At 42.8% G+C, this 26753-nt stretch overlaps 2 protein-coding genes across 5 annotated transcripts; one reads left to right on the forward strand and one right to left on the reverse strand.

Annotated features, from left to right (window-relative positions):
- Window positions 1-283: 283 nt before the first annotated feature.
- Window positions 284-15162, forward strand: LOC139552513 (solute carrier family 25 member 45). Its single transcript, XM_071364316.1, has 7 exons — window positions 284-577; window positions 2067-2131; window positions 2230-2273; window positions 2384-2455; window positions 13567-13755; window positions 13840-14092; window positions 14411-15162. Exons 2-7 carry the CDS (start codon window positions 2095-2097, stop codon window positions 14692-14694), a joined length of 879 nt encoding a protein of 292 aa, XP_071220417.1. The 5' UTR covers window positions 284-577; window positions 2067-2094; the 3' UTR covers window positions 14695-15162.
- ganaba (glucosidase II alpha subunit a) lies at window positions 15163-26753 on the reverse strand. Of its 4 annotated transcripts, none has more exons than XM_071364313.1 (25): window positions 26501-26753; window positions 26140-26241; window positions 25877-25985; window positions 25579-25706; window positions 25248-25427; window positions 24880-24945; window positions 24091-24157; window positions 23708-23804; window positions 23456-23552; window positions 22964-23135; window positions 22733-22853; window positions 22314-22549; window positions 22052-22178; window positions 20354-20433; window positions 19982-20122; window positions 19738-19834; window positions 19507-19608; window positions 19163-19406; window positions 18724-18788; window positions 18485-18561; window positions 18282-18356; window positions 18019-18132; window positions 17804-17916; window positions 17610-17707; window positions 15163-17399 (listed from the first exon to the last, which is right to left on the reverse strand). In XM_071364313.1, exons 1-25 carry the CDS (start codon window positions 26518-26520, stop codon window positions 17290-17292), a joined length of 2838 nt encoding a protein of 945 aa, XP_071220414.1. In that variant the 5' UTR covers window positions 26521-26753; the 3' UTR covers window positions 15163-17289. The 4 variants fall into 4 exon arrangements, with proteins under 4 accessions (XP_071220414.1, XP_071220413.1, XP_071220416.1 ...); XM_071364312.1 differs by lacking the exon at window positions 26501-26753 and adding an exon at window positions 26389-26456; XM_071364315.1 differs by lacking the exon at window positions 24880-24945.

Raw genomic sequence — 26753 nt, forward strand, 5'->3', positions numbered from 1 at the left:
AATAAATTAGGGTTATATCGCTACTTGATATAAATATATACATTACGTAAGGGATAATCAACGAGGGCTATGCGTTCTATGGAAAATAATGAACCACGTTGAAGGCGTGTTCCACGACTTTCTAGAGTGGAACTGAACTTCTACGGAGTTGCATTATTTTCCATACAACGCATAGACCCCAGAGTTGATTTAACCATTGCTATAATTTAACACATTTGCCGCCAGAAATGTGTTCATTTGCCGGTAGAAATGTGTTCAACATCCACTGAAGTAGCTAGCTAGCAACTTGACTACATAGCTACAGTAGTTGCCGTGGTAACCAAACAAACAGACTTGCTAGTTTAGCTAACCAAACCCTCAGTCCAAGCTTGCCATTATGAAAATCCAATTCAACAATGGCAGTAATGTTTTCAATTGGACTTTTGCTTTCAAAAGCAGCTCAAACATAGAACATGTAAAAATGAACTATAACCATAGAATTCTACTTGCAAATATACCTGCAATTATAAACTGGGTGGTTTTGAGCCCGGAATGCTGATTGGCTGACAGCCGTGGTATATCAGACTGTATACCACAGGTATGACAAAACATTTATTTTTACTGTTCTAATTATGTTGGTAACCAGTTTATAATAGCAATAAGGCACCTCAGCAGTTTGTGGTATATGACCGCGGAAATCGACTCTGCCCCTCGAGCATGCTTTTGCGGCACAGTCGATAGCGCGCCGGACTTCGGGCTAGAAGGTCGAGGGTTCGAGACCTGCTCCCTGCCTGTTTCATTACAGTCATACAATAGTGCGGGTCGATCAAGAAAGTATAATGCTCCAATATAACTTGTGTTGGTGTGTATTCTACGATGAGGTAACGCTCAAATCAAGTAAATCTTCCTCTGATCTAGGTCACCAACCAAATTTTCGAGTCGAACCCACTCTTCAAAATATTTGCTTTCAGTCTTTTAAGCGCAAAAAGCAAGGTGGATGTTCGCCCCAATTTTGTATATTATTAACTGGTTTACTGCTCCAGACTGATGGGTGCGTTTATTAATTCTGCACAGGTTGAATAGCAGCATATCACTAGCCATTTACAAGCCATATAAGCAATGCTATATGCTTTAGCGACCTATATTTTCGATCAATGATTTAGAATGGGACTCCAATAGATATCTTGACATTGAACAGTCAACCCTGTGCAGACTCTGCGCCGAGGAAACAGAATCAATAGAATTTGTTTTTTGGTACTGTACTTGCGGTGGCTTGCTTTTGAAGACAGGTAAGTGATAATGTCTGTGTTCAGATGGACCTACAAACAGTAGGCCTACTGTTAAGAGATCTGAAAAACCAAGATCAACCAATGGGAAATATGAATATACTCTTCTGTAAAGTATTTATTTTTAGGGCAATCTAGGTTGAAACGGTACAAATATAGAGGTTCAAGAACCTCGTTAGACATCACAGTAAAATAGAAGGATGTATTGTCAAAGGAAACAGTAAAATGGTAATGTACTGGGAAAGATGGGTTAGTTTGTGGATGATGGGTTAGTTTGTTAGTTTCTGAGGGTTGGAATTAAGATGGCAGTGTACTGTATGTGAGCGAAAATAGCTGTAAGTAGCAGTAAAGGCATATTGTTGTCTGTTAGTCCCCACCCCCAGCCCCCATAAAAACAATAAAAAAACCATATTGACATGCACAAGACTGCAATGATTGCACTCTCAAGCTCAAAGATCACTTTGAGATCCAAAACCATGTGCTGTGAAATCTGTATTAAAGTTCAATGAGTCTACCCACTGGGCACACACTGGTTGAATCAACGTTGTTTACACATCACTTCAATTAAATTATGTTGATCCAACATTGATACATTGAATTGACGTCTGTGCCCACTGGGTAATGTCATCAGAGAAAATTATTAATAATTTTATATTTTCCCCTAAACTGTAAGGGCTATTCATGTATCATCATAAAACAAATGCTGAATTCTGACTAGATGGTTACAAGGTGAGAGATTGTAAACCCAACTACCTTGATTAACCTGGGACTGATAGTTGTACTGTAATTTATCTGTTTTAGTGTGAGCAAGCAACTGAGCAAGCCTACCATGCCGTTTGTGGAATTCATAGCAGGATGCATCTCAGGTAATGTATAGGGGTAACATAGATCTTTGTGTATAAAAACATTTTTGGACATGAATATGGATTGTGAATTTGACTAGGCGTAAATTAATATGTTCTAGGAGCAGTAGGGTTGGCTTTTGGTCATCCAATGGACACAGTGAAGGTACAAGTATTGGACTCACTCAAACTTGATGATTATATCCACTAATTTAGACCAAGGAATCTAAACTTGTTGACAAGTCACATAATATGTATATTATACTCCATATGTAGGTGCGTCTGCAGACCCAGGTTAAATACAAGGGGATTTTTGACTGTGTGGCTAGGACATACACTCGTGAAGGGGTAAGGTTTTGAATACTTTGGTATTATATGACTCATCCCACTGTGCATAGCACGTAATTTCAATGTCGATAATTGGGTGATATTTGGTTGAGACGAACAATGAGATTACAACCTATATTCACCCACTCAAAAAGACAGCCAAAAGTTAGATGAATTTCCAATGTGTTATTACTAGTCTTTCAACCATCTAAAAGCACAACCAAATTCCAATGAAAAAACAATGTCTTCTTTTTGGTTTAGTTTTCACTCAAATGTCTATCACTGCGCTTTCAACCATGCACAGCAAAGTTCAAGTGGGAATACAATGTCAGGATTTTTGTTTTATTTATACAATATATTTAATGTGTTAATGTGTTATCGCTGTGCTTCATCTAATAGCAGAACCAAATGACCTGAATTGCTGTTGAGATTACATTAAAAGTACATAGTGCAGGTGATCTATGCCGTTCGAGATTCTGCACAGATTATTACACAAAGGTGAAGATCTCCACAGACCTGTGACGACCTATGCATGTTATCTTGAACATCCACACTGTAAATTATTACATAAAAATACATGTATAGTTACAGTAACCTCAAAATGTGGCCATGGATATGTTACTCATTTTGAGGTAAAATGTTACATTAGTTTGTAAGATAGCCTTAACGTAGGCTATTTACTGTATTACAAAAGTAATATTAAATTGTATTTGGTTGACAACACAACCAGATATGAACATTTAAAGGAGATCTACTGCTTGGATAGTTCCATCTGTGCAACTGGCTTATGCCCAATCTTTAACTTTTATTTTTGGTTGAGTTGGAGACGTAAATCCAACATATAATTTGTTAACAAGTTAATAGGCTATTTATTGTATTTCAAATATTGAAATGTATTTGGTTACATTTAAAATGTTTACATTTTAGTTATTTAGCAGTGTCACGTTCGTCGTAGTGAGGAGACCAAGGCGCAGCGTAATGTGAATACATTCTTCTTTAATAAAACAAAGAACACTTAAACAAACTAACAAAAACAACAAAATGAACGTGAAGCTATAATAACAGAGTGCTGACATGCAACTACACATAGACAACTACCCACACAGACAGGTGGGAAAAGGTAACCTAAGTATGGTTCTCAATCAGAGCAACGATAGACAGCTGCCTCTGATTGAGAACCACACCCGGCCAAACACACAGAAATACAAATCATAGAAAAAAGAACATAGAATGCCCACCCAAATCACACCCTGACCAAACCAAAATAGAGACATAAAAAGCTCTCTACGGTCAGGGCGTGACAAGCAGAGGCTCTTATCAAGAGCAACTTACAATTAGTGCATTCATCTTAAGAAAGCTAGGTAAGACAACAACATCACAATCGTATCAAGTACATTTTCCCTCAACAAATATTTATCATCAAAGTCAGTGCTAGTGGGAAAAGAGAAGTGCCTTTTAAAAAATAAATAAAATTGGGGGGCGTCGGGGCGCCGTGAGAGTTATTTAAGATACTCTTCAAAGAGGTAGGGTTTCAGATGTTTTCCCCCAAATAGGAAGGGACTCTGTTTGTTCCACCATTGGGGTGCCAGGGCAGAGAAGAGCTTTGACTGGGCTGAGCAGGAGATGTCCTCCCGTAGGGGTGGGAGGGCCAAGAGGACCAAGGTGGAGGAAAGGAGTGCTTGGTTTGTGATGTAGGGTTTGAGCATAGCCTGAAGGTAAGGAAGTGCAGTTCCCCTTGCTGCTCCGTAGGCAAGCACCAGGGCTTCGACTGGAAGCCAGTGAAGTGTGCGGAGGAGTGACATGGGAGAATATTGGTTGAACACCAGGCGGGCTGCAGCATTCTGGATAAGTTGCAGGGGTTTGATGGCACAAGTGTAGAGCCCAGCCAACAGAGAGTTGCAGGAGTCTAGACGGGAGATGACAACTGCCTGGAATAGGACCTGCGCCGCTTCCTGTGTGAGGAACGGTCGGACTCTACAGATGTTGTAGAGCATGAACCTGTAGGAGCGAGTCACTGGTTTGATGTTTGCAGAGAACGACAGGTTGTAGTCCAGTGTCACGCCAAGCTTCTTTGCACTCTGGGAGGGGGACACCGTAGAGTTGTTAACAGTGATGGAGAGGTCTTGGAGCGGGCAGATCTTCCCCTGGAGGAAGAGTAGCTCAGTTTTGTTGAATTTGAGCATGAGGTGGTGGGCTGACATCCAAGCTGAGATGTCTGCCAGGCACACAGAAATGTGTGTCGCCACCTGTGTATCAGAAGGTGGGCAGGTTGTTGGGCGGCTGGACATCACTAGTCACAGGATTTCATCTGGAGAGAGGTGAGAAAGAGCTCAAGGCGTAGGGTAGTTCTGTGTGAGTGGGACTAGTGGACTTAGTAGAGTGAGGAGCGGATGTTGTCAACCTTTTTTCAAAGTGGTTGACAAAGTCGTCCACAGAGAGGAAAGGGGGAGGAGGTGGAGGATTAAGGAGGGAGGAAAAAGTGGAGAAAGGTTTCCCAGGGTTGGCGGCAGAAGCTTGACATTTATAGGGACATTTAGAGTGATAGAAAGAGGCTTTAGCAACGGATACAGAGGAGGAGAAGTTACAGAGGAGAGTGTGGAAGGATGATAGGTCCTCCAGAAGTTTATTTTCCTCCATTTCCACTTAGCTGCCCGCAGCCCTGTTCTGTTAGAATGCAGTGAGTCACCCAGCCACGTAGCGGGAGGGGAAGGTCAGGCCGGCTGGGAGGTAAGGGGACAGTGAGAGTCAAAGGATGCGGAAAGGGAGGAGAGGAGGGTCGAAGAGGCAGTCAGGAGACAGGTGGGAGAAGGATTTAGCAGATGGAAGAGAGGATAGGATAGAAGAAGAGAGTACCGGGAGAGAGAGAGCAAAGATTGCAGTGGCACATGACCATCTAGGTAGGGGCTGAGTGGTTAGGGTTGAAGGAGAAATGGAGAGAAAAGAAAACAAAGTAGTTATCAGAGACCTGGAGGGGGGTTGTAGTGAGATCAGTAGTCAAACAGCCTCTAGTAAAGATGAGGTCAAGCATATTTTCTGCCTTGTGAGTAGGAGGTGACTGGGAAAGGGTGAGGTCACGAGGAAAGGAGTGGAAAGAAAGAGGTGGAAATACATTTATTGAAGTCCTTGTCGGGAGGTTAAAGTCGCCCAGTACGATGAGTGGTGAGCCGTTGTCATGAAATTAGCTTATCAAGGTGTTAAGCTCATTGGTTGTCAACGCAACCAAATATCAACATTTGAAGGTGATTTATCTTCTGCTTGGATAGTTCCATCTGTGCCACTGTCTGGCTTTAATTCCAGTTTGTTTATGAATTAATAATCAACATGTTGGATATATGTCTCCATCTCAACCAAAAATCTAATTTAAAGAATAGGACTAAATCAAAACAAACTTGAAATGCACTTTAAATAAAGTTTGATTTGATTTAGTCCTATTCTTTAACTAGATTTTTGGTTGAGATAGAGACGTGAATCCAACATATCAATTATCAATTTGAAAACAAACTTGAATTAAAGTCAGTGGCACAGATGGAACTATCCAAGCAGAATATACATCTCCTTCAAATGTTGATATATGCTTGTGTTGACAACCAAACACAAAAAATTTAATATTTATCTGTTTGTTATATATGTAATTACCCCAACCTCTTAATGTTTTGTACACTCAGTGTATTTATTCATCGAATGGTTCTCTCATTGATCGGGTTCCCGCTTTAAATATCTGGGCATTTGGATTGACAAGGATTTAACGTATAAAAACATACTTATGAGCTTGTTTAAAAGCTATGTAAGATTACATATCTTCATTGTTGAAGTAAAAAAAAAAAAGTATTGTTTAACTCTTGAGGTTCCTCGGGTCTCCACCAAATTACAGTACCAGTCAAAAGTTTGGACACACCTACTCATTCAAGGGTTTTTCTAAATTTTTTACTATTTTCTACATTGTAGAATAATAGTGAAGACATCATAACTATGAAATAACACCTATGGAATCATGTAGTAACCAAAAAAGTGTTAAACAAATGTCACGAGAATTTTCAATCACAATGATAATAACTAACAATCAATAGCTTTGACCAATCCCCAAGGTTTGTAAGGCCATGGGTTTAATAATAATTAGGCAAAGACTCAGTACAGTTTATTCACGAGAACATTCTGAAGTCCATAATACAAACACAGTCTTTATAACACACACACAAACAAGTTCAAATCTTAAGCTACGCCTTGCTCAGACAGTCTGTGTTTTTCCACTACACAGATACATTGTTTCTTTAATCTGCAACATGTTTCATAATCTTCTGCAAGCCTAACAGTTTCTCCCCTCCACAGGTGGAGACAGAATGTCCTGTAAAGAACACAGTAGTACAAATTGTCTGTCGATAGCTCCTCTTATCATTTGTTTCCCACTTGCACCCTGCTTACCTACTAAAAAGGAGCAAAAGGTCCTTGTTCTAATTCTGACTAAAACTACACACACCCTCAGATTATAGATTTATGATTCTTATAAATTTCATACAATTATATGGTTTCAGGGTGGAATATTTTAATCACTACCATTAAGCATATAATTCCCTTATCAATCCACCCTTAATGACTAAATAATACACACTGATACATCCACCGTCATATGGAATCAAAAAATCAAACAAAACCAAACAAAACCAATACATGTATTTACATCAGATACTCATCATCGACTGCTCTAGGCCTATATCCAATTATAACTTTTCTTTGTAGGATTTTTATTACAATCTTCATTAAAGGAACAGTCTGTCTAAACATTGAAGATAGTCTCATCTAACATTGGCTCCTTGTGGTTAAAAGAAACGGAGCCATCTCCTAGGCCTGGAGGCCTGTATTCGTCATCCCACTGGTCGGAGCTCGGAATCGGTCCATATCTCACCATCTGTTGCATCATCGATCTCTCCAGAGTTCTGGTGATCAAACCTCTTACACATGGGACCAAACAGCATCCACACAACACCAACACACTCATACAGGTGAAAGCAACCCACAATACAGTACGTACAATATTTTTCCATTTCCCAAACATGCTATCGAACCACCCTGTCAGGAAAGTATCCACCCCAGAGTTCTCTGCTAACTCATGAGCTAATGTGGTCAAACCTGCCATGGTCACTGATCCGTCTGGAGCTGTGTTATTAAAAAATAAGCGTACAGCAATGAACCCCAATCATTCTACATACCCCGCCCTTTTCTACCAATAACATATCGAGTGTCAGTCTATTTGAACAGGTCATGAGGGAGGTGGCGGATAATTGGTCAGAGAACCCCTTTACTGCAACCCCGGTTTCATTCATGAATCTCTGTTAATTGTAATAGATGTAATTAATCCAATCCACATTTTTATTTATTGTCAACTACCAAAAGAACGTAGTGGTAAAGTCTTCACCTATTTGATTCATAGCTTTGTATTAATCTGTAACTTCCCTGAGGATGCCAATAGCATCCATCTAGACCATCCTGGTCAAAACTCCTTCTGTGCCTACTTTAGCCTCCTATAACTGGCCTCTGATGACTAACTCGAACTGGTTTGACCAATAACCCCGGGGCGCAAGTTCCTAACCACCCTTTTTGGTAGTTTCTGTCGTATGCGGCCTTTGCTGGTACGAGCCCACCCTACATCAGTTATAGGTGCTGTGAGGTTAAGAATTTTCTCCTGTACTTCCAAACCTAAGTCAGTCACATTAACGATTACCTTTCAGCCATTAAAATCATCTAAGTTCTCGGTGCCATTCTTGTATCTATAACACTGGTACTCATCAGGAGTTAAAGTGAACCGAGGTGGGTTGGCCGAGTACTTCAATCTGGCCAACCCAAACCCTGTAAAGTTATTTGCTTTCCTAGGGAATTGTTTAATGTTTACCTTAAATCCTATATCTTGATCTTCTGTGACTCCTTATTCTGTAAGTCACTCATCAGTGTATTATATAGTTTATCTTTTACTTCTTATCAATGACAACGGCATCATATAATTAGTACCAGAAGGTGGTGGATCTGGATGTATCAGAAAGGTTACCAAGACTATGATGCAGCTCAGAGTCCCTACTCTTCCCAAAAACCGCCAACCCTCTCCTGCCCTTAGTCGATCTGCTAGGCACCACCCCATACTCACACCTCTAGGAGCACACACAGTGATGAACGGTTGGGATAGGGAATCTTCGTTAAGGAGGTGACCCCCGGACCCTGTTGATACTCGGTTCTTCTCCTAACTCTCTGTGTGAGCAGCAGTGCTTGTATGTGTACATACCCTTTTGCAGTGGGTAACGTGGACACAAGTGACTCTCTCAGCTATTCTAATGGCAAAGGCGGTGGTTTAACATAACCTGGTATGGGCCTTCCCAACGGGGCTGCTTCCAGTCTTTTCTCCTCAGGGACTGGATCTACACCCAGTCTCCTGGTTGGATTGAGTGAATCACCTTCTCCTGTAATTCACCTGTTGGACACAAAATCTTGGACATACGGGTTTGGTTAACAAACAGTCTTCTCATGTGTTCTGCTAGTATATCTTCAACTTCTATGTCTACTTGCTCTGGTCCCTAACTCTGGCATTCTATTTGTTCTACCTGATTAGCTAAAATTTACATTTACATTTAAGTCATTTAGCAGACGCTCTTATCCAAAGCGACTTACAAATTGGAAAGTTCATACATATTCATCCTGGTCCCCCCGTGGGGAATGAACCCACAACCCTGGCGTTGCAAGCGCCATGCTCTACCAACTGAGCCACACGGGACCATGGATGACCAAATGTCATCCATTATTTAAAGAAATAGATCCTGGTAAACCAACTCTAGGGATTATATCTTGACCTAATATTTTAGCTACCATAATCGTGTCCGCCAAGTAAGTTGGCAACACTTCTACCCATTTGCTATACTTATCTATTATTGTTAAACACCCCTTCTTCCCCTCACTTCGGAATAGTTCAATGAAGTCCATTTCCAAATGTTGGAATGGATATTCTACAAATTTGTATTTATTTATTTTAAAGTAGTTATCCCTAGGCCAAATCAAATCAAATTTTATTTGTCACATACACATGGTTAGCAGATGTTAATGCGAGTGTAGCGAAATGCTTGTGCTTCTAGTTCCGACAATGCAGTAATAACCAACGAGTAATCTAACCTAACAATTTCACAACAACTACCTTATACACACAAGTGTAAAGAGATGAAGAATATGTACATATAAATATATGAATGAGTGATGGTACAGAACGGCATAGGCAAGATGCAGTAGATGGTATAGAGTACAGTATATACATATGAGATGAGTAATGTAGGGTATGTAAACATATAAAAGTGGCATTGTTTAAAGTGGCTAGTGATACATGTATTACATAAAGATGGCAAGATGCAGTAGATGGTATAGAGTACAGTATATACATATGAGATGAGTAATGTAGGGTATGTAAACATTATATTAAGTGGCATTGTTTAAAGTGGCTAGTGATACATTTTTTACATCAAATTTTTCCATTATTAAAGTGGCTGGAGATGAGTCAGTATGTTGGCAGCAGCCACTCAATGTTAGTGGTGGCTGTTTAACAGTCTGATGGCCTTAAGATAGAAGCTGTTTTTCAGTGTCTCGGTCCCTGCTTTCATGCACCTGTACTGACCTCGCCTTCTGGATGATAGCGGGGTGAACAGGCAGTGGCTCGGGTGGTTGTTGTCCTTGATGATCTTTATGGCCTTCCTGTGACATCGGGTGGTGTAGGTGTCCTGGAGGGCAGGTAGTTTGCCCCCGGTGATATGTTGTGCAGACCTCACTACCCTCTGGAGAGCCTTACGGTTGTGGGCAGAGCAGTTGCCGTACCAGGCAACCAGCCCGACAGGATGCTCTCGATTGTGCATCTGTAAAAGTTTGTGAGTGCTTTTGGTGACAAGTCGAATTTCTTCAGCCTCCTAAGGTTGAAGAGGCGCTACTGCGGCTTCTTCACCACGCTGTCTGTGTGGGTGGACCAATTCAGTTTATCCGTGATGTGTACGCCGAGGAACTTAAAACTTACTACCCTCTCCACTACTGTCCCGTCGATGTGGAAAGGGGGGTGCTCCCGCTGCTGTTTCCTGAAGTCCACGATCATCTCCTTTGTTTTGTTGACGTTGAGTGTGAGGTTATTTTCCTGACACCACACTCCGAGGGCCCTCACCTCCTCCCTGTAGGCCGTCTCGTCGTTTTTGGTAATCAAGCCTACCACTGTAGTGTCGTCTGCAAACTTGATGATTGAGTTGGAGGCGTGCATGGTCACGCAGTTGTGGGTGAACAGGGAGTACAGGAGAGGGCTCAGAACGCACCCTTGTGGGGCCCCAGTGTTGAGGATCAGCGGGGTGGAGATGTTACCTACCCTCACCACCTGGGGGCGGCCCGTCAGGTGGTAAACGCACAGGGCGGGGTCGAGACCCAGGGTCTCGAGCTTGATGACGAGTTTGGAGGGTACTATGGTGTTAAATGCTGAGCTGTAGTCGATGAACAGCATTCTCACATAGGTATTCCTCTTGTCCAGATGGGTTAGGGCAGTGTGCAGTGTGGTTGCGATTGCGTCGTCTGTGGACCTATTGGGGCGGTAAGCAAATTGGAGTGGGTCTAGGGTGTCAGGTAGGGTGGAGGTGATATGGTCCTTGACTAGTCTCTCAAAGCACTTCATGATGACGGAAGTGAGTGCTACGGGGCAGTAGTCGTTTAGCTCAGTTACCTTAGCTTTCTTGGGAACAGAAACAATGGTGGCCCTCTTGAAGCATGTGGGAACAGCAGACTGGGATAAGGATTGATTGAATATGCCCGTAAACACACCAGCCAGTTGGTCTGCGCATGCTCTGAGGACGCGGCTGGGGATGCCATCTGGGCCTGCAGCCTTGCGAGGGTTAACACGTTTAAGTGTTTTACTCACGTCGGCTGCAGTGAAGGAGAGTCCACAGGTTTTGGTAGCGGGCCGTGTCAGTGGCACTGTATTGTCCTCAAAGCGAGCAAAGAAGTTGTTTAGTCTGTTTAGACCCTGCCACATACCTCTTGTGTCTGAGCCGTTGAATTGCGACTCTACTTTGTCTCTATACTGACGCTTAGCTTGTTTGATTGGCTTGCGGAGGGAATAGCTACACTGTTTGTATTCGGTCATGTTTCCGGTCACCTTGCCCTGGTTAAAAGCAGTGGTTCACGCTGTCAGTTTCGCCACAGCCATTTGAAATAGACTAATGTGTGCACTACTCGGAGGGATTAGCTACACTGTTTGTATTCGGTCTCTACCATCCTTCCTCCCTGTTGGCACATGGCTCTGCCAATGTGTCAATATTGCTGCATATCTAAACAATGACTTAGGTAAGATTAGTAAATTATTGCCCCTTTCATTTTCCACATGTCCATTTTCCACATGTCCAATTCTCCCTGGGGCGTTCGTTCTTGGCTATCCTGTAACAATTCTCTGTCAAGTGTCTTATCTTCTTTAAGATTTATCTGTGCTGCTTAGTATGGTTTTAAATGCATGTGTGCTGTCTGTGTAAATAGTATCCTTTCTCTCCTTTCTTATTTCGCAGGCTCTAGTCAATGCTACTATTTCGGCCTGTTGTGCAGAATAATTTCTGGGCAATGGTTCAGTGTCTAACACCTTAGTTCCTGAAACCAACTAAGCTTTCATTCCTCTTTTAGTTAGGGTAACAACTACTTTCAACAAAATCATCATATCTCTTCCTAGCGAATTTACTAAACATACACTTCAAATAAAAACTAAAATACCGGCCTGCCCTCCTAACTTGTCATATTTTTAAAACAAATGGAGCAGAAAGTCTTTCCACGAATGAATATCCTAAAGCTAAGCAAACCAAATTCTCTTCCCCTTTTATTCTTATTGTCTTTTCTGTCTGTCACAATATTATTTCTGTCCCCCATTTCTCGGGAGAGCCTTATACTCTGCCATCTAATCCTGTTTATGTTTAATTATGCTGGTCTCCACTCAGTAACTGTTATCTATCCATTCTGTGTCACTTCTATCTTCTCTCCTCCTGCTACTCCCAAACCATCAAGGTCTCAGCAGTGCGGGGGAGGGCTTCTCCGTCTGCCCTTCCTTCCATCTGTCTGTCGCTCTTTCTTATAACAGTCCGTATCAAATATTGTCTAAATGTCTCACTGTCTCCCTGTCTGCACTCATGGATTTTTAGAAAAATCAACATGTCTATGGTAGTAATCTCTAAGATTATTACCTAGTTGATAAAGTTTATCTCGATACTCTCAATGATCCTGGATCACCACAGATGTCATATATCCCTGTCCTGTTGGCTTAGAATATGTCCTAAATACTTAACATAAGTCTACCATTATTAAACTTATTCTTGCTAACTTTATAACCTTATTCAACAACAAAATATAATAATACTATTATATCAATTTCACAGCCTTTTTGTGTTAAATTTCTTACACTGCATACAGCAACAGCTGACTACCGAAAGGAAAATAAAACTTTGCTAGATTACTAAACATTACTTAAGCCAAAATAGTGGGAGTTTCAAAATAACCTTATGACAGTTTTTTATAAACCCACCTTCGCCCCATTTTTAACACATAATTCTCCATGAGAGTAATGTATAAAAAATACTACTACTGGTCAAAAGATAAAACAACATTTCAAATAACATAATCAGATCAAAATCACTACTCTGAAACCCTCCACAAAGAAAAAGTATTGTACCCTTATGGCCATAGGAAGAGAGACTTAAAACCCTGGATGGGATACCAAAGGGTAGCTTCTGATAGATCAATTCTCCAGGAGGTGCTGCCCAGCCTATAGTTTTTTTTTTTCTGATAGATTTTATCGTTGAAGATCTGAAGTTCTTTTAAAAGTACAAATTCAACATATTTTATTCAAGGTTTGTCTATGTTGAAATTTGGTTATCGTGATGACATAATCCTGTAGTTGAAATCTTACCCAAAAAACAACAGTTCAAATCTAATGTATTTTCCTCGTAGATTTCACGTCACAATACGTTGACAAATTATGTTGAAACAACGTTGATTCAACCAGTTTGTGCCCAGTGGGATTTGTCGATGAGTGTTTTATATTTTCGCAACATTGTTGTACCATCAGTAATTCCTTAACTATACTATTTTTGTATTTGTTGGATCAGATCCCTGGGTTCTTCAAGGGCATGACATTTCCTGTCCTGACTACTGGCATCACCAACGCTGTGGTCTTTGGTTCCTATAGCAATGCTTTAGACTGCCTCACCCAGTCCCAACGGAATGACCGAATCCAAGGCAACCCTGCCTCGGCATCAGCAGTCTTCGCAGCTGGCTGTTTCTCAGGTCTGGCACAGGTAATATGGAACGTGCTTTAAATGGCCCTGAAATATGGCATTGTTGTGTGTACTTTTTAACACCAAGCTTGTCTTTGCTACCAGGTGGTGGTTACTGCACCTGTTGACCTGGTGAAGGTACGCTTGCAGTCCCAGACCAAGGGCTGGGCTGGGGTCGGTGGTGACGGGTATCGAGGTCCCATTCACTGTGTGACTGTCATCCTGAGGGAGGAGGGGCCAAGGGGATTGTTTCGAGGGGGGTTGGCTCTTACCCTGAGAGATGTACCCTGCTATGGAATCTACTTCTTGCCTTACGAAATCACCTGCAGGTTTCTGACTGAAGAAGGCAAACGGCCAGGTCAGTTGGAGAGAGAGGTTGTGTTCCAGGCCATCTTTTTTTGCAATTGCGCTGCACATATGAAAAGATTGCTATATTATATGAATGTGGTTCCTGAGATGTTACTCTCATCTCCAGGCATTTTGAGATATGATAAACTGTTATATGTCACTGCAATAGAGACGACTTGGAGTGTGTGTGTGTCATTAACAGTTCAAAGGCCATGCTAGTCTGAGAAGAGAGAGAGCAAGTGTCTAGATTTGACCGTTTATTGCTGATGGTTTGAGTGCTAGTGCAACTACATAGATTTTCAGGTAATTATTTGGTTTGAATCTGCAGGCACATTTGCAGTATTGATGGCGGGTGGGGTGGCAGGCGTGGTGACGTGGGCCTTTGCCACGCCCATGGATGTGGTGAAAGCGCGGCTGCAGATGTCCGGTGCTGGGGGCCGGGTGTACCAGGGGGTCCTGCACTGCATGAGTGTGAGTCTGAAGGAGGAGGGGGTGAGAGTGTTCTTTAAGGGGCTCCTCCTGAACAGTCTGAGGGCCTTCCCTGTCAACGCCATCACCTTCCTCAGCTATGAGAGCCTGATGCGTTTCCTCACCCGGCCGCCTGCAGACTGACCACAAGACTATATGCATCTCCTGGATACACTCCGGTCAGACCAAATGATGGAAAGAATACCAACATTGGATGGGCAAACCATTATGTGAAATGAACTGGTATATACAGTATACCTTAGCATGCTATACTCAGAATTGTATCTGCTAAACTGGAGTTTCACACTTTTTTTGTGTTATCCTCAATGTGGGCACTCAGACAGGGCTCATGATGCTGTTTTAGTAGGACACAGTGCTGTGATATCATAGGGTGTCACCATACTTATGGATGTAAACTGTCATACAGCATCACCTCTGAGAGCTATGATACCATCAGTATTTTATATCATGAGACAACAAAACCTTGAATATGAAAACACCTGGAAACCAAATGTTTATACCAAGACATGGTGTATTTATGTACTGGTATACTGTATGAACTTCATAGCCTTCATTTATAATAACTTTGTAATAAACAAAATGTGAAGCAAATGGGAATGTAGTTGGTTTATTACTGACAATCAATCCTCAATTCAAATCATTCTGACTTTTTTAGTTAAATAAACCCCCTCCTCCAACATGTAAACATTTAGTATAATTATGCATATTTGACTTCTTGCATAAGTCAATGTATTCACCCCCTTGGATTTATTCACATTTTGTTGCTTGACAAAGTGGGATTGAAATGGATTTAGTTGTGATTTGTCATTGAGCATCACAGAATACCAAAGTGAAAAGAATTCTACAAATGTTAACATATAATAACAACATAGTTGTTGCAAAAGTATTCCGCCCTTTTGTTTAGAGAAACCTAAATTAGTTCAGGAGTCAAACGCAGCTTAACAAATCACAAGTTACATGGACTCATCCTGTGTGAAATAATAGGGGTTGACATGATTTTTTTTTAAATGACTGCCTCTTCCTCTGTCCCCAATACATACATTGAACTACAAAGACTAGGAGGCTTTTCAAACGCCTCAGAGAAGGGCAGTGATTGGTAGATAGATTAAATATCTGATTTGGTATTGTTACCCATCTTTAAGCATGGTCAAGTTTATTATGCTGTGGATGATGTATTAAACCACATACACAAAGACAGTCGTTCTTCTGAACTGAGCTGCAAGACAGGAAGGAAACTGCTAAGAGATGTCACCATTGGTGCTTTTAAAACAGCTCCAGTTAAATGGCTGTGAAGGGAGAAAACTGAGGATGGATCAACATTTCAGTTACTCCACAATGAAATGTGAAGAATAAAAATAAAAGGAATAACCTTTTTGGCCTAAATGCAAAGCCTTATGCTTGAGACAAATCCAACACATCACTGAGTAACTGCCTCCTTATTTTCAAGCATGGTGGTGGCTGCATCATGGTATGGGTATGCTTGAAGTTGGCAAAGACGGGAGTTTCAGGATAAAAATAAATGGGATGGAGCTTTACACCAAACACAGAGGAATGCACCTTTCAGCAGGACAATAACCAACAACACAAGGCCAAATCTACACTGTAGCAGGACAATAACCTACAACACAAGGCCAAATCTACACTGTAGCAGGACAATAACCTACAACACAAGGCCAAATCTACACTGTAGCAGGACAATAACCTACAACACAAGGCCAAATCTACACTGTAGCAGGACAATAACCTACAACACAAGGCCAAATCTACACTGTAGCAGGACAATAACCTACAACACAAGGCCAAATCTACACTGTAGACAGTGGATGTTCCAAGTGGCCAAGTTACAGTTTTGACTTAAATCTGCTTGGAAATCTATGGCAAGACTTGAAAATTGCTGTCTAGCCATGATCCTCAACACCTTCCCAGATCTTGCACAATCCAGGTATGCAAAGCTCTTAAGAGACATACCTAAGAAAATCACAGCTGTAAATTGCTGCCAAAGGTGATTCAGTGGAGTGAATACTTATCTATTCAAGGTATAGTTCTTTTTAATTTACATTCTAATAAATAAAAGATTCCACTTTGACAGAGCAATAATGTAGATCAATTACAACAACAAAAAACGAATAAATTAATTTCAAACCCACTTTGTAACGCAACAAAATGTGAAAAAAAATCCAAGGGGGTGAATACTTATAATACCCTCTGTATTTCATAATGTCCGATAAAAGGTAATCTCTTCTTCATACTTGTCTATTCACAATGCTAACCCATGTAAAAGCTAATTCATTAACTTGTAACAAAAATGGAAAGGAAATAAAATACAAACATTACATTTGGACATTCATTGTCATCATTTATTTATTTTATTTAGCTAGTCATATAGAGTCTTATAGGGAGTCATTATCATCATTGTCATAATTTCAACCCTGGAAAAAATATTTCTTAAAATTAAGTATCAAAGATTCAGCCTCTTGTTAGTGGTGCAGAATTTCTCCTGACTAACACCATTTGTGGTCCTGAGTTTCATACTCTTTCAACAACCCTGATCCATTTCTCCTGCGGTTTCTTTCTCAGGGTTCAGGTAACTGTTCCAAATCCTAGCCACACTTTTGAATCTGGTTGTGTGCTTTTCTGTAGTTGTATGTCTACTTGTTTGTCCAAAAGTCTGTGTGTGACATTTCATTTGTCTCTTGACTTCTGTATGTGCGTCCTGTGTTACCGCAGATGTAATGTCCAGTTGACCCCTGCGTTCACGCCTGGCTTACGAAGAGTTAAAACTGCCGTGTCCGGGTCAAACTCAAACTCCACAGAAGACTCCCCACCATCTGTGGAGGATGGGTGAAGAACATCAGGCACATTGTAACAAACCCTAATGTGCACAACCCTTACCACTTTCTGCACTAGCCTGCCAACACAAAAATAACTTCACTGCAACAAGTTATTTTTCCATTACATTACCAGAAGGACGTTCAGGGGAAACTCCTGGCTCTACACGTGACACCATGTTGCCTGGTTATTGATGGTACATGACTAACCTGTCGTGAGGGTGACAGCATCAGGCTTCTGAGCTCCCAGGATGTTCACTTGCTCTACCCAGGAGGCCGTGGGAAACTGGGAGTCAGGAGACAGGTCACTGCAGCATCAGAGAAAGAAACAGGTTACACTCGATACAGAAACACAGGGAGAACATGGCCTGGTTGGAATAATAATGTTAGTTAGAGGGACAGACCTCGATGAGAGGCTGTTCGCAGTGAAACTCAGGCGTCTGTGAATAAACTGCTTGTCTGTCTTATGTTTAAAGGTGTGACCATCATCTATGTAAAGCTCTCCTTCTGCATTGCCCTAGAACAAAGAGAAACATTTATATGATGACAAAGCCCCTGCAAGTAAAATGGTGCAACAACAATGGTAGTGATATCATAGTGGTGTAAACGAAGGTTATACCTGTGAGTCAAGGGCCACGTAGAGGGTGTAGGGATCGTTCTCCATGCAGGATGAGGACCTGCGAACACGGTTCTTCCGGCAGATAATGGAACCTCCTCGCTGGAACACTGGAATCTGTGAGAGGAAGAGGTGGTGGGGGACAGAGAAAAGAGAGAAAAGCGAGAGAGTTATTTGTGGGAAAAGGTGCTGAGAGGTGGGTGATGGCTAAAGACCATAGGAGTTGAGAGAAACAAACAGCAGATCCATGTTAACAGAGAACCTACTGAGCTCATGGTGACAGGGATAGAGAGGTTCTGAGCTCCGTCATGTCTCTGGAACGTGTGGACGTCATACCAGACCTGTGACGGGGAGAGAAGCGCGAGGAGGTCAGAGAACGAGAAGGTATCGGGTTGATTGAACATGTGGTATATTTCAACAGGCAAAACTCCAGGTCAGCCTTCCCCCTCTCTTCATCCTCAAAACTCACCTCTCCATTCCCAGGTAAGTAGGCTGTGACCCCACTAGACCTTTCATCTGTTACAGGGTGAACCAGAAGATCTCTGCCTGATGAACACACAGGGGGAGAGGTAGTCTGAGGTAATGCATCATCCTCACCAGGTTGAAGAGCTCAACTTCATCCAAACATTTAGGTATTCAAAAGTATTGTACCATAAAAGGTTAAGAGGTACATACCGGTCTAAAGGCCACTCTCCCTAACCTACTTACCAATCAGGAACTCATCGTCAATGGAAAACGTGGCAATATCCTCTGGATACTCCACCCACAGGGGCCTATAGTACAGGGAGAGAGAATACAACCCAAGGTGAATCAAAATACAAGGATTCTCTCTAATATCTTCTTAAAGACTAGCGCCAGCTATAGACCTTCAAAACATAGACGTGGCAGGGCTCGACATTAACGCTTGTCCGCTTGCCTGGGCATGTAAAACAAATAGTCAGAAAGACGATTATAGAGTTAAGTTTTCCGCATGGACAAGTAAAAAAAAGCCTACTCCGATCAGAATTAGATCAGTGTGTTGCGCACCCCATAATAATGGTTATTATGGTGTTACAGAAGATTGTTTATTTTTGCACTAGTGACTTGAGCTGACAAGTAAAAAGTTAACAAAAAAATCAACCAAAAAGTGTCTAAAAAAAGAGTCTACCTCATGACAGGCTGGCCAGTGCGTTGGGCGTGGTAGAACTGCAGGTACCAGTAGGGCAGAAGGGTGTAGCGCTGGCGCACAGCCTCCCGGATGAGAGCTGTGTTGTCAGGGCCAAAAAGCCAGGGCTCCCTCCGCGGGGTGTCCAGGTGGGCGTGGGCACGGAAGAAGGGCTGGTAGGCCCCCGCCTGGTACCAACGCACCAGCAGTTCCGCACTGGGAGTCTTAAAGAAACCCCCCACGTCAGCTGGGATGAGAGGAGTGATTAGGATACTTTAAGAATTACTATCAAACGAGGATTGACCGAGCCATCCAATCTGTGCAGCACCAATCCCTGCCAGCCTCACCTCCACAGAAGGAGATGCCAACCAGGCCCAGGCTGAGACACATGGGGATGGACATCTTCAGGTGGCCCCACTCAGCTGCATTATCACCAGTCCAAACTGCACCTGGAGGAGAGTGGGTGAATGCATGTGTGTGAGAGAGTGAACACTTCAAGAGTGGGTTGGGGTTCAGTGAAGACATACAGTATACAACATTTATGGTAACCAGAGGGAGGCGTTATTGGAGGGTCTAACCATAGCGCTGAGACCCAGCGAAAAAGGCCCTGGTCAGGACAAAAGGCCTCTCCAACCCCCCGGAGCGCTGGATCTGACCCTCTGCTGTCGCCATTTGCTGAGAGAGGGAAAGAAGGGAAGACAGAGTAGATGGTAGAAAATAAGTAAGGATGCTGTAACTAATCCAAAACAATCCCAACAGTGTGGACAGTGAACACCCCCGGGGCTATCTAGTCCTAGTCACACCGTTCCATCCCTTCCTCACCACGTAGAAGCCATAGAGGTTGTGGATGTCTCTGTGCTCCCAGGGCCCATGGAGGGCATCCTTGTGCATGGTGACCTCTGGACCGTTGAACACAGACGGCTCGTTCATGTCGTTCCACGTGTACAGGTTCTCCATCGAACCCTGAAGAAGAGAGACAGGAGATAAAGACATGTCAGTACATCTGGGGTCTTACAGGTAAATCAGTAGCTCAAGGCTCCAGTAGCTTTACTGGTTAACCAGTGACATCAATGCTAACTGACTCAGTGAAGAGTACAAAGTTCCCAAAGGAAGTCAAGAAAGGAGAAGGAAAGAGAAAAAAGTAACTGCGGTTAAAATGTGGAGAGGAGACGAACTGATACGGGGTTTACTCACCTCATACTGGTCATAGGCAAACATGCTGGCCCACCACTTCCTCATCTCGGGGTTGGTAAAATCTGGGTAACCTGCATTTCCTTTTACAAGAAAATATAGAGTACATATACATAACAGTTCTAAACAATTCTAGCCTTTGGGTGACTGAATCAGTATAAAAACAGGCAAATCACTGCGTTGACATTTATTTTCAAAATATTGCCCTGGAGGTAGAACTGAGCGATTTCCGTTAGATGGGGCAAATTGGCTATTTCAGAAAAACGTATGATTTAGCTTTTTGGTCTTAATTTAAAAGGTTAGTGTTAGGCATTAGGGTTAGCAGTGTGGTTAAGGTTAGGTTTAAATCAGATTTCATGACTGTGGCTGTGCCAGCTAGTGACCACTCTGCAGAGCTGCTTCCAGGGCAACATTCATGACAAATGCTAACCTGCACTGTGTTGTCTGGTACGTTTTAGAATTTATCAATCGATAAACACACTAAATTACCAAAAGTATGTGGACACCTGCTCGTCTAACATCCCATTCCAAAATCATGGGCATTAATATGGAGTTGGTTCCCCCTTTGCTGCCATAACAGCCTCCACTCTTCTGGGAAGGCTTTCCACTAGATGTTGGAACATTGCTGTGGGGACTTGTTTCCACTCAGCCACAAGGGCATTAGTGAGTTCGGGCACTGATGTTGGGCAATTAGGCCTGGCTCGCAGTCGGCGTTCCAGTTCATCACAAAGGTGTTCGATGGGGTTGAGGTCAATGCTCTGTGCAGACCAGTCGTCACCAATCTCGACAAACCATTTCTGTGTGGACCTCGCTTTGTGCGCAGGGGCATTGTTATGCTGAAACAGGAACGTCCTCAAACTGTTGCCACAAAGTTGGAAGCACAGAATCGTCTAGAATGTAATTGTATGCTGTAGCGTTAAGATTTCCCTTCACTGGAACTAAGGGGCCTAGCCCGAACCATGAAAAACAGCCCAAGACCATTATTCCTCCTCCACCAAACTTTACAGTTGGCACTATGCATTGGGGCAGGTAGCGTTCTCCTGGCATCCGCAAACACAGATTTATCCGTCGGACTGCCAGATGGTGAATCGTGATTCATCACTCCAGAGAATGCATTTCCACTGCTTCAGAGTCCAATGGCAGCAAGCCTTACACCATTCCAGCCGACGCTTGGCATTGCGCATGGTGATCTTTGGCTTGTGTGCGGCTGCTCGGCCATGGAAATCCATTTCATGAAGCTCCCGACAAACTGTTATTGTGCTGACGTTGCTTCCAAAGGCAGTTTGGAACTCTGTAGTGAGTGTTGCAACCGAGAACAGACTATTTTTATGTGCTATGCGCTTCAGCACTCGGCGGTCCCGCTCTGTGAGCTTGTGTGGCCTACCACTTCGCGGCTGAGCCGTTGTTGCTCCAAGACGTTTCCACTTCACAATATCAGCACTTACAGTTGACTGGGGCAGCTCGAACAGGGTAGAAATTTGACGAACTGACTTGTTGGAAAGGTGGCATCCTATGACGGTGCCACGTTGAAAGTCACTGAGCTCTTCAGTAAGGCTATTCTACTGACAATGTTTGTCTATGGAGATTGTATGGCTGTGTGCTCAATTTTATACACCTGTCAGCAACGGGTGTGACAAATAGCCGAATCCACTAATTTGAAGGGGTGTCCACATACTTTTGTACATATTGACATGTTCCTACCTGGCCAGCACCAGCCCTCATAGTCTCCGCCATCTTTGTTTTTTATGTAGTAGCCTCGAGAGCGAATCTCAGTGTGGATCTTATAGCTGCTGTCCACCTTAATGTGAGGGTCCACTATGGTCACCATCTGTGGACAGCCGGGACAGGAGAGGGCGCAGTGAGTGGAGAAGGGAGAGAGAAGAGTGCCAAAAATTTAAATGATCTTCTCATTACCACACACACACACCATTTCAAAATCCTATGTTTCCATCATTAAGTTCACCTTGCGTCTCTTATCCAGGAGGCCCTGCAGCATGTCTTTGGGCTGTGGGAACTTGTTGTTGTCCCAGGTGAAGTAGCGCTTGCCGTCCGTGTGCTCAATATCCAGCCAGATGAAGTCATAGGGGATGTCGTGTTCATCAAAGCCCTGGTCCACCGCACTCACATCTTCCTGGTCGTTGTAGTTCCAACGGCACTGGTGGTAGGCCAGCGAAGAGAGGGGGGGGAAGGCCTGAGTGCCTACGACAGCCAGAGAACAGAAGGGTCATTTCTAAAGTGAAGGTAACACTTCTGGGATAGGGAGCAGTGGAGCTATAAACCAACCATGTATTGAACATTAAAATGTGCTTGGTGTGAACGTGTAGAATATACCGTGAGTGACGTGTACCTGTGTTCCTGTTAGTGAGTGTGTAAGTAGTGTACCTGTTAAGGAAGCGTACTGTGTGAACACATCATTAGGTCGTGGTCCCAGCATGATGAAGACGTCAATAATGCCACTCTCAGAGATCCATCGGACGTCTGTCTGAGGGACCTCACTGGAGCCCTGAACGCAATCAAACATGCACAAAGAGGATTCAGAGATCAAACCAAGTGGATCCAAGGGCAAAGAAGGAAAGGCAAGACAGTTTGTGAGATCCAGTCACACACACCCACCTGTCCAGAGCTGACGTCCACCCATGTCTCTGCTGCGTTGAGCCAGAAGAGACCCATAGTCCTGTGGGTGTTGTGTGAGAGGAGGACAGGCACTGCTCCATACAGAGCCATAGGGTTAAAGAGCTCATACTGGAACACATCCAGGTTATAAAGCCTGTAGGGGTCTCCTCCACTGAGGAGAAAAACAGGAATCACTGTGTTAGCACTGGTTGACCAACAAGAGTGGGGACAGGTAGCCTAGTGGTTAGAGCGTTGGACTAGTAACCGAAAGGTTGCAAGATCGAATCCCCGAGCTGACAAGGTAAACATCTGTCGTTCTGCCCCTGAACAAGGCAGTTAACCCACTGTTCCTAGGCCGTCATTGAAAATAAGAATTTGCTCTTAACTGACTTGCCTAGTTCAATAAAAGTTCAATAAAAAATAAATCAGAAAACTACACTTTGATGAGCTGAGTGCAAATGACACTGGGGCAAAGGCCGTTTATAGTCTCACTCTGTGTTTTTCAGTCTGAGGCCGTCTGCGTGTTCAGGGATGCCGTAGACGTGTTCTACTCCAGGCAGGGAGAAGTCCAGACTGATGGAAGAGGGACCTGGAGGACAGAAGGCAGGTGACACCAGAGCAGTGTTTTTATTTATATATATATTTTAAAAAATTAAACACATGATGTCAATGTAAGTAAATAGGTGGAAACAAATAAATGGACTTGAGTAACAGTTTGTTGTAGTGTACAGTACAATGATGTACCATTAGGCTTGGTGTCGGCATGGGTCTTGAACGTCTCCTCCCACATTCCTGGCTGATCCACCTCTTCTTCTGCCTCCTCCTCCTCTCTTTCTGACACCTGGAAAGTGAGAGGGGTTTTGTGGAGAACCAGAAAAGAGGCCAAACGTGTAGCTCAAGTGTCTCAGAAAGGTGCTACTCGTACACACCCTAGTTCAAAGTTCACATCAAATTGATACCAGAAGTTGGAGCTCTTCTCTAACCCTATTAGGCTACTACTCACAACCTGTTATCTCTACACACTTTGGACACAAAAAATGGACAGAACGGGGTCTATAAATGCACCAATAAACCCATGCAGTGTTTGCATCAGAACAATAAGGTCTTTGGAATAGAACACCACACACCTTTTCCTTGTCATGCTTCTCTGTGTCCTCTTTCTCCCCAGCTTCCTCTGTGTCTGTTTGGCTTTTGCTGCATCACACAATAATACATATCAATGTCAAAAGAGTGGTTGATTGCTATAGAAACCACATGGAGAAATGTGAAGGACAAGTAAAGCAATATAAACTGCATCTCATCACCTGGATTGACATGTTGTTAGTGATCGATTAAAGGACAAACTCTTTCAATTTGATAATTGTCATTGAGTTAAACATGCATTATGTACTGGCATCTTGTTGACATAGCAGTTCATCTTAACTTATGTTTGCATTGATCTTAATATGGGGGTTGCACAAAAATGTGCAGATTTTAAGTTAGGATTCAGCCCATAGAAAATGATTTGGTAATGGGTACAGATATACCCACATTTCTAAACTTTGCAGGACAATGATTCAGAAGATTTTTTATTTGTTAATAATTATCAATGGGTAAACCAATCAAATCACTGAACAATAAAATATGACATGCAATAATTTGTTTAGTTTAGAGGGTGGTGGGAAGCTTAGTAAATATATGTACACTACACTGAGCAGTAGAGGCTGTACAGACTTATGGAGAAATTGCACACAGCAACATGTTTACATATATTTATTGTTGCTCTGGTAAAGTTAAGATCAAAAGTAAAAATCTGTTGACTTCATTTTTGACATGTGGCATTTCTACTATAAGACAATACAGCCACAAGCTATTTCAGTAGTTCAACTCAGGTGTCACACAAACATTACATCAAGAGGCAAGCTAAGACCAGTTACCTAGAGAAAACGCTCTTGATCTTATCCCACATGCTACCGACTGTGCTACTTATTTTGTGGGAAATACTGGAGGACATGGTGAGAAACAGGAGGGAAAGGAAAGGAACAGAATAGGATGGGAAAACAGATCAGTACAGCACAGCTAAGTGCATTTTAGAAAACCTTTGAGACAATTATCAAATTCAGCAGGAGAGCACAAGTGGAAGCCTTCATTAAAAGCCTTCCATGAAATTACACAACATATATTACACGGCAATATTCCGTCAAAGTCCATCACAGGTCTAGTATACGCATTCAATTGTATTGTTCCATGTGATATAAATGCATGGTTTCGTTTCTGTACATGCAAGACTGCATAAGCGACTCACGTGTCCTTGCGTATGCGGAGCTGCTCGAAGGCTAGCAGGCCCCGGGAGTTGAGGGACAGCAGCACCTGTGGACCCTCCATGATGTCCAGGCGGAAGGGCTGGGCACTGAGGATGAGCCTCCAGTCCTCCCCACCCAGAGACAGCACCACCCTGTGCTCATCCTGGGCCACCACTGACATACTGCATTGGAGAGAAACAGCCATCACACCCATGCCAACACACCCACTATGGACCTTCTCTATACTTTACATCCGTTACAAAACCGCCCCAGAATGTGAGACATCAATAGTGGGCTGATATTGACATGTATAAAATAAATGGACAAACTCACAGTTCAGTGGGAGGGTCAGTGATGAGAACATCAGGCACCTCATATCGAGGCTTGATGGGCTTCAGCTCATTAATCTTCACTCTGGTCATGTTCCCCTGAAGGCGATACAGCTCGAGCAGCAAGAGCACCTGAACACAGGCAATGAAATGATCACACGGTTTGCACGATGTGGAAGAACAAAGTGTATGGTGGATTTCCATTGTGTGCCATCCAAGTAATCCATTATCAAAGCGAAGTAATTTCACCCAATCTCCATGACAACTTATTTACGTGTGCAGCAGGTCTTGTTCATTCTGACCTTATTATTGTTATTCAGGAGCTGCACTGTGAGGTGGGAGTCACTGAGTTCCAGGGTCTCCAGTAAGGCTGTGTATGATGACTGGCCTGGCTTCATCGCCCTTTGACGACTACACACACACACATTATATACTTGTATTAGCTGACACACAAATTACATTACACAATAACGTTATTTCGTTTTGGTCTCAAAATGCCCATCTAGGTAACGTTATTGTTGTTACACATTTTTCTACAAGTGAATTGATGGTAGGCAGCCATCACCTGCAGAAGGCACTCTGGTCACATGTTTTGAAGTTACTACGATCCACAGCTTGAGTGATGCTCAGGAAAACAGACAGCACGAGCACAAGATATAGGCACATCCTAGGGAAGAATGGAAATAAACAGTGATGTAACTACGTTTGCAATTATCATATTCCAGCTAGCTAAGTCATGTTGCTGCTGAACTGATTAGTTAGTTAGGTAGTTTTCCTCTAGGTAGCAAGCTATCCGTGACAAAAGACAACTGACCAAATGCGGCATTTATAGATAATATCCACAAAGACTGATGCAATAGTATACATGTTTTCTGTTGTAATGGCTAGCTAGCAGGCTAACTGAACCTGAATTCTGAAATAACTACCGTTCAATGAAGCTCGCCATCTTGATTCAGCTTGCTTAGCTCTCAAGCCTCGCCCCTTCAAATCATGTGCACGCAGATGATTTGACAAATATAAAGTATAGATGCCTGTAAGCAACAAAATGTGTTATTTGGGGGACAGTCAGAGCCAACCCTGTCCATCTTGTAGATGTTATTGCCTTAACTTGAAATGGTAGTGGGATGCTATAATAATAAACGCTCTAAACATGGTGCTTTCTGTTAACCGTGGCTTAGC

This window comes from Salvelinus alpinus, chromosome 24, assembly GCF_045679555.1.
Source record: "Salvelinus alpinus chromosome 24, SLU_Salpinus.1, whole genome shotgun sequence".
NCBI classification, from domain to species: Eukaryota; Metazoa; Chordata; class Actinopteri; order Salmoniformes; family Salmonidae; genus Salvelinus; species Salvelinus alpinus.